Below are 13,100 nucleotides of genomic sequence, written 5' to 3'. Positions count from 1 at the left end.
CCCCTGACCACAACCTTCAGCTTCCCTTCCCCTATGCATGCCAACACTGGCTTTCCAGCACCTTCTTAATAGGGTCTCAGCTCTGTGTTGCAAAAAAAGTGATGAGGGAAAAAGGCTCTATTCACTAACGCCAGTGAGTTCAAGGGCACTTACAGGCTTTATGGAGATTTATGCCATACTGAAATTTTCTCTTACCTAGGCTAATACCCAACTTGTAGTAATCTTCGTTATGTTTTGTCCAACCCTGACACATCCTTCAGTTAAATCCCTAATTCTGACGCTATGTCTAAAATGAGGGAATGTACTACCTTAAACTTAGTCAATGCTTTGTAATTAATGGAGTACTCACATGTATTATATTTATTCTCCACGGTCACTGTGATACTAGATATTTATTGTCTCCGTTTAAAATCACAAAGGGGGTTGGATAAGTTTCTCAGGGCTAATTGGTTTGTTTGTACTAACATAGAATTATAACCTACAACTCTAACCTCATATCTAGGATTCATTCAGTTATTTCATGATGTTGCCCATAACTTACGAAGAGTAACAAAACCTTCAATTTTTTTTTTTAATTGAAGTATAGTTGACACACAACATTGGGTTCAAGTGTACAACATAGTGACTCTGTGTTATGCCATGTTCACTACAGGTGCAACTGCCATCCATCCCCATACAGTGCTGTTGCAATACCACTATATTCCCTATGCTGGGCCTTTCATCCTCATGACTTTTCTTTCCATAGCTGGAAGGCTCTGTTTCCCACTCCCCTTTACCCATATTGCCCGTCCCCTGACCCCCTCCCCTCTGGCAACCGCCACTTTGTTCTCTGTATTGATAGGTTTCTTTCTATTTTTTTTGTTTGTTTGTTTCTTTCTTTCTTTTGTTGGTTTTTAAGATTCCACGTACAAGTGAAATCATATGGTATTTGTCTTTCACTGGCTGATTTCACTTAGCATAATACCCTCTATGTCCATCCATCTTGTCGCACAGAAAACCTACACAAATTTGAGACTGATGCTATCCATTTATTTTAAAGCTCTCATATTTATTTTTGAGCTAAGGCTAGCACCCTTATGTGCTCCGTGAAGTAGGTACAGCTAAGATGTCTTTTTGTTTTTTAAGGTTGACTCATAGAAGACTAGAGGAAATAATGTCCATGGACATTTAGGTCATTTCAAGCTCGGTAATTCAACTCAACCCATATCTATTGCGTATTGACCTCTGCCAAGTGCTGGAGACATAGCAGTAGAGACAGACATGGTTCCTGTCCTCATGAAGCTTCAAGGCTAACACAGCAGGCTGTTTAGACTAGATGCCAAAAAGAACTACAATAATAATGGATAACTTTGTTTCCTTTTAGTGTTATTTTTAGGCATCACACATTCTCCCTCTTTTATTGGTATGGAAACTGAGGCGTAGGAAGATTAGATAACTTGTCACGTGACACGCGGTGAGTGATAGAACTAAGACTGGGTCCCAGCTGCTCTTAAATCAAGTCTGCTACTTTTTTTTTTTTTAAAGGATTTTATTTATTTATTTGACAGACAGAGATCACAGGTAGGCAGAGAGGCAGGCAGAGAGAGAAGAAGGGAAGCAGGCTCTCTGCTGAGCAGAGAGACCGATGCGGGGCTCGATCCCAGGACCCTGGGATCATGACCTGAGCCGAAGGCAGAGGCTTTAACCCACTGAGCCACCCAGGTGCCCCTCAAGCCTGCTACTTTATAGGTACTGAAGGGTGTATGTCAAGGAGAACAGACACAGTTTATGTCACATGACAAGGAATCATTGCAAGAAAATCTGAAAAACTGCAGCATCTTGGAAAACCATCCCTCTGGGTCCCAGGACTTTCAAACCTGGGCCTAGCCCAGGTCTTCTCTTTGTTCACCACCACACCTCTATTGCTAGATAATTTGGTTTGCTGCCACCCAGGATGGTGTCTGTTGGACACTGGCGATCTTGTTCCTGCCCATACGGTATTGTCTTTGACTTACACACCAACCTCTTGCCCGCTGTCTTTCTACTGGGGTGCAGGATTCATTTTAGAGAACACACAGGACAGAAGCCTCAGCAAGTATATGATGAAAGATACTTCCTGAGGTTGTGTTTTTGAAGGACTCTTTGGGCTTGATGGATAACCATGCGGCCATGGTCCCTGAGTGATCTCAGGGAGCAGCACTGAGCAATGGGTGATAGTCACTAGTTTAACCTCGTGGTCCCATCTCCACAAGAAAGAGGCTCATCTGTTCTATTCCTCTATATGATCAGCCCAGAGTAGGTATTCACTACCCTTTTGTCAAATAAATGAAGCATTATGTCTCACTAGAGACCAAGAATTTTTTTTCATCATCGCGCTTTGCTGACACAAGGGCTTTGACTTGGAGCCTGGAGATTGATTATCCAGATAAGCAAATTCCAGATTTGGTAGACCCACATTCAAGTGGAGGAAAGTGTCGACAATAAGGAGGAAGAGATTAAATTTAGAACACTAACGCAAAGGTTTATCATGCTTAAATTTAGATTAGTGCCTACATTACAAGGACTCACCCTAGATGAGTGAAGTTACATGGAGGGCATCAAGAAGAAAAATAGGTTCTCATGATAAATGGGGATGTACTGACCAAGGAACAGGAGGTAAAAACAGGTCAAGGGGAATTCACCGTGGTCAGCTTCCCATGAGAACATATACGTTTGTCACAATTTTCTCCAGTATTTTCTTGTTCCCCTCCACTAGGCTTACCAGTCCTGGGCTCAATACTGTTTAGGAAGAAGACATGGTATCTCATGACCAGAACTGTCTTCACTGACATATAATTCACACCAAGTCTCTAAATATTCGGAAAAGGATAGGAAATAACATCAGTTGGTGCCTTCTTATGAATGTTAGGCACTTTACATTTATTGCTTAATTTTTCTGCAACTCAATGAGGTAGATGGTGTATCTCTGTTTTACTGATAGAGACCAGCAGAGTCTGCTTTCCTCTGCTGACAACAATTTAATGTGCTCAAACTGACACAGAGGAAGAGTTATATACGAAGTCAGCTCTGTCTTTACTCCAAAGCACATGTGTTGCCTCTTGTTGAAAAAGTATTATTCGATGCCCACCGTCAGTATATTTTATTTGTTAATTGCTTTTCCTGTTTCTGATTCTTCCCTTGGTGTGTGCTTACTTGTGTGAGTTAGTAGGAGAAATGGCTTGCTGTGTATACAGAGTAAGACGGGTACCCGTGGTTCTTCTTCACAGTAACTGCAGAAAAGTCTTTATTCTAAACGGGGCCACTTATGCCGGCTTCAGTTCACATACTTGGGTTTATTTCAAGCAAATTGAAAAGGTTATCCTGGAAACTCTGATTTGCCTTTTCAGAGAAAATTCAATCCCACACAAATTTTTACACACTGTGCTTTGCTTTTTGTTTTTGTTTTTCAGACTGCTGTCAGAGGATGTAGGCATGGACATCCCCTTTGAGGAGGGAATGCCGAGCCCCAGTGCTACAGACATGAGGCCTGGTGAGAGGAACATTTGTTCATTTCCTTCAGCACTTGTCTATATCCAGGCCTTGTTATTATTCAGTGAGAAAACCATTTCCTATGCATCCGACTTGTGATGTCAGTGATAAAAGTGAAGAAAAGAAAAAAATATGTGTGAGGAGGGTGTTAGGCTGGATTTGGTTAATCTCCGAGTTGATTCAAACACTGGTGCTCACTAGTGTGGGCTGCCTTTGACCTCCTGGGCCACGGCTGTAACAGTCAGTGTGTGATAAGCGGCTATCCTATATCAGAATACCGAATTCTAACTAACACCGAAGTGCCCCAGATTTGTACTTCAGTGTGAGAATGTGTAAAATGAATAACGTGATGTCAAGAAGGCCCGGTATCCTGATTATTCAAAGAAACAAACAAAAACCCTACCTGCCACGGGTGTCCAGCTCAAGGCACATAGAAGAAGAATTTTAAATTTCCAGTTTCACCTTACCCTCCCTTAGTACTAACGTCACTCCTGAGCACTGTACCAGCTTCAGGATCATGCCAAGATCCTGAACCCTCATGCTATCAGCCAAGCCTAGAATGGAGGAGGAAGAAGAGAGTCAATTATTTATTTGTTTTTGGGTCCAAGTATTTAAAGTGTGTTTTTCAAGATATCAGTCATGTGACATAATTATTTTTAAATGTTCTCTGGTTAAATAAGCCTGTAGCCACTGTATATCCACACTCCTCTTAAAGTTTCATAATGCACCTGTGAATGCAAGTATGAAGGCTACGTTTATCCTATATGGTAGTGGATCACTACACGTGGCTATTTAAATTAATTAAAATTTAAAATAAACTTTTAAAGTTCAGTTTTTCAGTTGCACGAGCTTCCTTTCAAGGGTTCAACAGCATATAGAACAGTTCTGTCATCACAAAAAACTTCTGGACAGCACTGCTCTGAGAATTCCTATCATTTAGAAACCCAATGTTTTTCAAACTTACCCGTCAATAGAAATTTTTTAAAGTAGAATACATAAAAGCATTACATGGAACACAGTTTGGGTGATGTTCTATGCAGAGAAAAAATTTTAATGACAAAGAAACAGAATCACTTTCCTTAGGACAAGACCGGAATTACAGTTCCAGAATTGAGGGGTATACCAGATGGCCTTTCAGAAATTTTGTGATAGTGAATCCTAAAATTTCTATTCTTAGGCTAACTTTCTACCATTGTTGATTTGGGGTTGATTTGGTTAAAAATGACTTCTCCAGCTCTACTTCCATTAAGTGAAAGTCACAATAGGAGGAGGTTGCATATTATACTGAGAGAGTGGGAGCCACTCCATGTGGCTTCCATGTTACCATATGAAGACTATCACTTATGATACAGGAACCAGTGTCAAGAAATATTAGCCTAAAAGGTAGTGACTTCTTGAGCAAAGAATGTAATTTGGGAAGATACCTCAATTTTATTTAAAAAGAAAAAAAAACGGTAGAATGCCAGGCAAAGAAAGATCACTACAGACCATACACAGAGTTGCTAGAAATTATAGAGAAGTATTTTGAGAGTGCCCATGAACATAATAGATAAATTTCTTATCCTACATTCCACAGGAGCGAGGTCTACAAGAAGCATTATGAGAGCTGTGTATGCTTAGCTGTTTTTCTTATGCATCATAAAAATTTAATCCATTGTTCGATCAATGTCAAGTTCTCAAACCTGAACAGGGCAGGTCTGAAAACTGGTTTTCTGCTCCTTTAGCAACAGCTCCCACTTTTTATTTCTATGTGGCCAGGGCTGGTGTGGTTGTGATGAGCCAGTCCTAAGGCCTGCTGGTCAAGAAGGGGTCCAAATTCCATGTAAGGTTTTTAGCAGGTGTGCCTTTGCTGTAGGACCTTAAAAATGGTTTTCACTGGGGCTCCCATACCCACTGTTGGCAGCCCGCATATATGGTCTAGTACTTGATGTTCCTATTTCTTTTCTTCTTTAGAACCTCCTAATTCTCTGGATCTTAATGACGCTCATCCTCGGAGAATCAAACTCACAGCCCCAAATATCAATCTTTCTCTGGATCAAAGTGAAGGCTCTATTCTCTCTGATGATAACCTGGACAGTCCGGATGAAATCGATATCAATGTGGACGAACTCGATACCCCTGACGAAGCAGATTCTTTTGAGTACACGGGGCATGGTAAGTGGCCCAGTGGTCAAGGCCAAAGTTATGTGAAAAGTGAAAGATTATCTAAGGGGCCCTGGGAACAAACCTCCCATTTTGTTGCTGGTGGCTCCTTCCTGTGATTTCTGGAAGCTTTTGTTTGTATCTCAGGTCATAGGTGGCTGTGTTCAGCTGTGTGGAGTATAACAGAACAGGTGTGGTTCACAGAGGTCATACATAACCACTGATCTTCTGTTAAACGTTTATTCTTGGCAAGCCTTATGCTAGGCCCGGGGGCTGTGGGAAAACTATTCTATGCTGTATTGTAAGAAAATTGGGAATGGGTTTGCAGAGAAAGAGAATTGAATCTGGAAGATAAAATCTGGAGCAGAGAAATTAGAGCTTACTATTTCTCTATACAAGCTCCCCCTGTCTGGAATGTTCTTCCTTGAAGGTCATTCATGGCTGGCTCCTTCTCTTTGTTCAGCTCTTAATCAGATGTCACCCTCTCAAGGAGGCCTTCCTTGACCTCTGTCACCAAAAGAGTGCCTCACCTCCCAACCTAGTCGCTTTCTACCTCAGTCACTATAATACGTCTACTTATTTTATTTTCCATGTGTCAGTAATGGAAATCCTATCATTTAAGTATTTGGTTTATGTTTATTGTCTTTTCCTTCCCACTAGAATATCTGCTTTGTGAGCGCAGGGCCTTTATTATGTTCGTTGCTCTATCTCCAGCAAAATAGGAAGGAAGGTGGGATGGCCTCGGAGTGAAGAACAAAAAGGAAGAAAATTAAGCGTTGCTGGGTCAAACACTGACATTCCTGACAGAAATATCAGTCTCATTTTCGTTCTTTCTCTTGCTCGGTAACATGGGTTAAGAAATTATATCCAAATACAGAGCATTTACTTTATAAAATGGCATTCCATGGTTTCTATTTTGCAGGGTGGTATCTCTGACTTTGTAATATTTTAATTTCAAAGCCAGAGTATCCTGGACACAGCTGTTGCTTTTTATACGTTAGGAAAATCATTACGGTCAAAAAACAAATGCCACAATGAAATGATGCTCTGGCACAGAGTGTCGTTCCTGGGAGAACATAATTAGGAAATTCATCAAATTCGCTCATTAATTCAACCAATGATCATTGAGCCCATGGGACTACCACCATGACCAGCACGGATTCAGACTCTGCCTTTAGAGGGGACAAGCCTTCATTTCCTCAAGTCAAGAGAACTGGAAATGGCTGAGCTACCTGTGCGACAGTTTGTTCTGTTTAAGGAGAGATTTTATATTGCACGGAGGCTGTGTTCTCAAATTTCTGCAGCCATTCGGGTATTTGACCCTGTAAGTGGAAGCACACATAGAGAAGGTGAAAGGTCTTGAGTTTGTATTCTTTCCTCCCATGCCCAGACTCTTCCCCAGCTACTCCGTCCACGCCGGTGGCCCCCAGCTGCCCCAGCCCTTGAGCTGCTAGTACCTTCCCACAAGAAAGAGTCCTGCCTTGCCTCTCATTCCCCAGAAGACAACTGTGGGTTGAGCTGGCCCCTCCCCCCACCCCCTGCACTTCCCTTTTGCCCTAGAGAGAGCTGTGTCACACCACATCTGAACCTTTTATGTTTATAAATAGCAAAACTGCCAAGCAAAGTAGCAGTGGCTGAAGGAACCAGTAATTAAAGCTGCCACTGGCTGACAGAGTTCCTTTTATTTTGTTGACAGAGTTTTGTCGGAAGAACCAGTTTCACAACCACAACCCTCCATTTAGGTCTTAAATTCAAAGGACAGAAATTTAACGGAAGTGGCATCGTAAAGCCCACCTTGATATTCACATGTAAGATGTATCCTCAGACGCTGTTTTAAACCAACAGAAACATTAAGCATGGAAAACACAGAGGGCATCTGAGTAGCTTTATTTTATAAACGGGCAGCGAGAGGTAACAGACTCTAGAAGAGAAGTGAGTACATTTTAGTCCCACAGAATGAAATCAGGGCTTGAAAGCTACATGTTTGCAGGTTTCTTCTGTGAGCGTTTGAAACCAAGTGTATACGTTTTAAACAACATTGGAGTTTGGGAGGCACAGTGTTTCAAAATGTTTGCTCAGTGATTTCTTTAATAAACCCTTTCAGAGTGCCTACTGTGTACCAGGATTTGTACTAGGTGCTTCATAAATATTAAGTATTTTTTTAAAAGATTTTATTTATTTATTTGACAGAGAGATCACTAGTAGACAGAGAGAGAGAGAGAGAGAGAGGAGGAAGCAAGTTCCCCACTGAGCAGAGAGCCCGATGCGGGGCCCGATCCCAGGACACTGAGACCATGACCTGAGCCGAAGGCAGAGGTTTTAACCCACTGAGCCACCCAGGCGCCCCAATATTAAGTATTTTAATCCTCAGTGCGGTGCATGCCCTTTTATCCAGCCACTTTTGTGACTTCAAGGCTCTTACTTTACCAGGCACTTGAAGAACTTTCATACCATTCGCCTGTTTCATTCTGTAGCTGATGACGGAGCATTTCTGGCAGATTATTTGCCCACAGTGTGGTTTCGCTTATGAAACGTTTTTGAATCTCACTCTCAAAAGACATTAAATCAGTCTCCACTTCCAGGCAATTTTCTTTAATAGTCGTGTTCAAATAGTTGGAAAATATCAAAGTACCAATATAATTAAAACTTGACTTCCTCTGGTACTTAAGTGCCAAAGATACCAAAAATATGTAGATACTGAGGATTTAGGAGGTCAGTCTCAAATTAAGGGAGATCAGAGCCTTTTTATTTAAAAAAAAATGTTTTATTTAATACTAATCCTAGAAACTTAAAATTATCCAAAGGTGAGAAAAATGATGACCTATTTCTGTTTTCTAAACCCACCTCAGTTATTTTTTACCGTAACTCGGATCTCAGCAAAAGCATTTCATAGGGGAAATGGAAAAATGATAAAGAATTCTTGCCTGGGGGCGCCTGGGTGGCTCAGTGGGTTGGGCCGCTGCCTTTGGCTCGGGTCATGATCCCAGGTCCTGGGTTCGAGCCCCACATCGGGCTTTCTGCTCGGCGGGAAGCCTGCTTCCTCCTCTCTCTCTCTGCCTGCCTCTCTGCCTACTTGTGATTTCTCTCTGTCAAATAAATAAATAAAATCTTTAAAAAAAAAAAAAAAAAGAATTCTTGCCTGAATATTTCTGATAAGGATGTTGTAAGAAACACTCATGTGCTTTTATATTTTTTTCTTCCTAGGCTCCTAAGTGATGGTTAGTGACCTCATTTAAACTACCTTTTCTTTTTTCTTTTTTCTTTTTTTTTTAGATTTATTTACTTATTTGAGAGAGCGCGTGTGTGAGAGCATGTGTGGGGGGCAGAGGGCAGCAGAGGGAGTTGGGGAGAGAGAAAATCTTAAGCAGGCTCCACGCCCCGCAACAGGCCCAGCTCAGGGCTCGATCTCATGACCCCGAGATCATAACCTCAGCCAAAGTCAAGAGTTGGAGGCTTAACAGACTGAGCCACCCAGGTACCCCTAAGCTACCTTTCCTAGAACCCCAATAACACACAGTTTACAGGGCGAATAAGATGCCCCACCATTTTTACCAGACAATCGGGAAGTCATTTCATTTAACTTCCCCACTTACCATGTTCCACCGCCCTCACAGCCAGCAGGTAACCAGCTTATAAAATCGATTCTGTGTTTTAAATATGGATAAATGAGCCCTAGCTAAAATAAGCGTTCATCTTATTTTGTTTTACCCACAAGCAATCTTGGGCCATAGGGTGTGGTCTGCAAGAAAGGTTCTTCTTTGTACTGGTGAATGCTGGGTTTTACCATCAAATTAACTGCCTCCCTGCTCTTTGTCACTAAAACAACTTTAAGAACTTCTTCACTGCATACAGGAGCCTTTCCTCTAATAAGATCAAGTTCAGACAATGTCTGCTAAGAGTGTTCACATTATCGGTGTCCAGTCACAGTATGGAGAGCTGGTCACCTTTCCCAGACACAGGTCCCTGCTGGAGGCTCCAGCGGACCCCACCGCCAGGGAGCCCATACTGCACACCAGCGACGGATTCCCCACTCTGGTGGTCCGTACACCACAGGACATGCGGGAGCTTGTGCACTAAATCATCCCGAGAGACAAAGGAACACGTTCAAGTCGCCTCTTCCCCAGGGCTTAATTGACTTCAACAGTCACCAGGGAGAAAAGCTTGTTATTAAGGAAAGAAGACAAAGAAAATCAAGCATTTCTCCGTGAAGAGGGCATCAAACCAAAAGTTAAATTTGGAGGCCCTGAGGATAAATTAAATGAGTCCTGACATTTTCCAAAAGAGAAAATGATGGCCATGGGGATGGGGGGATTTAGAGTAAAGCAGAAGAATTATGTCTAAAATATGCAGAATAAGGGGGCACCTGCATGGCTCAGTCAGTTAAGCATCTGCCTTCGGTTGGTTCATGTTCCCAGGGTCCTGGGGTCAAGCCCCCAGTCGGGCTCCAGGGAGTCTGCTTCTCTCTCTCCCTCTGCCCCTCCCCATGCTCGAGCTCTCTCACTCTCTGGTGCTCACTCTCTCTCTCTCTCTCGAATAAATAAATAAAAATTTTTTTTTTTTTTAAAGTAGGATAGGGGCACCTGGGTGGCTCAGTGGGTTAAGCCTCTGCCTTCGGCTCAGGTCATGATCTCAGGGTCCTGGGATCAAGCCCCGCATTGGGCTCTCTGCTCAGCAGGGAGCCTGCTTCCCCCTCTCTCTCCACCTGCCTCTCTGCCTACTTGTGATCTCTGTCAAATAAATGAATAAAAATCTTTAAAAAAAAAAAAAAAGCAAGATAGGGACATCTGAGTGGCTCAGCTGGTTGAGCATCCTACTCTTGATCTCAGCTCAGGTCTTGATCTCAGGGTCATGAGTTCGAGCCCCACACTGGGCTCCGTGCTGGGTATGGAGCTACTTAAAAACAAACAAGCAAAAAACATGCAGAATATATAGACTACTCATACTTTGGTGGGGGTAAGCTTGTGTGCATGTACACAATAAAAAGAACACACAGCAAACAGTAATGAGTGAGAGTGGCACTGGAGATCTTTGCAGTTTTGATGGACAATGTCTGCATTGTTTGAACTTTTAGTAACATTTTCATAATCAGAAAAAAAGAATACAACATGCAACATTTTTTAAAAAAAATAAGGTAAACTCAGTAAAAGCAGGCAGAAAACCAGTCACCCCACACAGATCACCTGGGTCAAGCTGGAGCAGGCCAGAAAGTCCCAAATGAGGATAAAGAGGGGCTGGCAGGTGGTGAGTAAGGGAAAGCATGTATGTGCAGGAACATTGAAGACGAGCCCACATCAGAGCCCAGAGTTCTGAGGGCACAGAGACCAGATGGAAAATAGGGTCCCGGGAAGGGAGAGAAGATAAGCATCCAGGGGCCCTCAGCCAAGAGGAAGGGAGAAGCAGGAAGGGATTCCAGACTGGGAGTCCAGTGCAGATGGATGGATTTGCGCCAGTGACGTAGAGTTGGTCTGAAGCCAAAAGTTGCTGCTTTCTGTCCTTAGTAAGATGAGGAGCACTGGTGGGAACGCAGAGGGAGGCAGCCTCTGTAGGTGGTAGTAGCTGTTAGTGTTGGCAGAAAGGCTAGGATTGCTTCCCAACTGAATTTCAGTTTGCCGTTCTAAGTCACAGGTAATTAGACACGTTCGAATGTGTCTTGAGGAATCTTCCAGAACATAATGGCTTTGTTGTGGTCCTCTTACCAATTACCTATATTTTCAGCAACTTTTCCAAGCTTTCCTTTATTTACCCATTCACCTCAATTGTCACTGAGTGCTCTGAGCAGGTTTCCAAGCTAAGTATGGAGTTGGTTGGTGGAGGTGAGTAATAAAGGTGGTTCTGGCACTTTCTTGGCCCAATCAATTCCCAATTCCCAGCCTGATGGTAAAATAAAGAGAATGAGGCAGTCACACAATCAGGGTATAGTGTGATAGCAAGCTAACTCAAAGCCGGTTTTTGCATGGGTATGTCTACTGTAATACCTATAATACCTACCGGGATATCTACCATGCCTGACACATGGTAGATATCTGATGCAGTATTACTCCTCTTCTTATCAAAGTGCCACAGAATGAATATAAGTAAAGTACAATATAAATCAAAGGCCCTTTCCCATGAATGGAAAAATAAGAATGATAATATCTCACAGAATTATTGTGGAATAGAAATAATATTTTCCTTCAAATTACTTAAACATACCAAGAATAACCACTGTTAAATTCTAGGAGTAGTTGAAGTAAACATGAAAACAATTGCTGCTTATTCTTTTAAAAGAAGACTTAACACGGTTATTGCTTTTTCTTTTCTTTTTTTGGATGCTCAAGAGTGGATAGTAGGTGTTTCTCCAAAGAATGTTCGGTGGACTTTTGTATTGCCACGTGCAGTACAAAAATAGGAGTGTTCTGAATGTTTGGCCTTGGAGCATTTCTGGTCTACAAAGTTGTTTGTTTCTTGCTTAATGGAAACTCTTTCTACAGCATATTTTGAAAAATCCATTGGAAGTATTTCTGCCCAAATTTGCTCCCAGTAGGGAAGGGGACTCAATTCCTTTATAAGAGTCTTAGAGTGGGGTATCATCAAGAGACTAACCACTTGGCAAATACGAGGATATGTGGCCCAAGGAAAACAAAATTATCTGGGCCTGATAAATTGCCTTTTACCCCATGAGAAAGGTCCCTAGTCTTCAACCTGTATGGTCAAGGATGAATTGGTACCAGCCTATATTCTCTTGGTCCACTGACACAAGGTGGCTCTAGCCCTGCACCTATCTCCACCCTCGACTTGGCCTTAGCACCAACTTGGTGGTTCAATCCATTAATAAATAAGACTTCTCCATACATCCTTTACATGGTCACGATGGTGTTCAGCTCTGTAAGAGTCATGCCAAACCGGAAGTGCCCTCGGGGTGGCTCTGTCAGGAGATAGCTTGTTGAACTGCCTCAGCTGTGGCAACTTACTCTTCAGTCCTCCTCTGTGCTTCACTTCCAGAAGTTTCCACATCTAACAAAGATTCTGGCCAAGAGTCAGAGTCTATCCCAGAGTATACAGCGCAAGAGGAGCGAGAGGACAACCGGTTATGGAGGACAGTGGTGATTGGAGAACAGGAACAGCGGATCGACATGAAGGTCATCGAGCCCTACAGGAGAGTCATTTCTCACGGAGGTAGTCAAGCTCTTTGTGAATCAGGGAGGTGGGGACCAGGGCAACCATATTTTTTTAATTAGAAAATGAAACTAGGGTTCTCTGCATCATGACATCCACAAAACCCTAGTCTGCAATCAATATTCAGGGGACTGTAGACCTAAGTACATTACCTCAGATTCAGCTCTATAAACATTGCAAAGCCTGTGTAAAAAATAGCTTTCTGATGTAAAAACTGCTTTTCACAGCACATATCTGACAGCTATCATCTCCTGGGCATATTTCTTGAAAACTTTAGTTGTCTAATTTAATAATGT

General features: G+C 42.4%; 1 protein-coding gene across 5 annotated transcripts in view; it reads left to right on the top strand.

Moving 5' to 3' along the window:
* PRUNE2 (prune homolog 2 with BCH domain) overlaps positions 1 to 13,100 on the top strand; it is a 261,380-nt gene that overhangs the window by 219,174 nt on the left and 29,106 nt on the right. For all 5 annotated transcript variants that reach the window (XM_047699658.1, XM_047699659.1, XM_047699657.1 and 2 more), the window contains exons 10-12: positions 3,429 to 3,508; positions 5,461 to 5,661; positions 12,631 to 12,804. In XM_047699658.1, the coding sequence (XP_047555614.1) occupies positions 3,429 to 3,508; positions 5,461 to 5,661; positions 12,631 to 12,804 (455 nt within the window). The remainder of the gene's footprint in view (positions 1 to 3,428; positions 3,509 to 5,460; positions 5,662 to 12,630; positions 12,805 to 13,100) is intronic.

Source organism: Lutra lutra, chromosome 13, assembly GCF_902655055.1.
Source record: "Lutra lutra chromosome 13, mLutLut1.2, whole genome shotgun sequence".
In the NCBI taxonomy this organism is placed as follows: Eukaryota; Metazoa; Chordata; class Mammalia; order Carnivora; family Mustelidae; genus Lutra; species Lutra lutra.
This window is presented reverse-complemented; position numbering and strand designations above follow the sequence as displayed.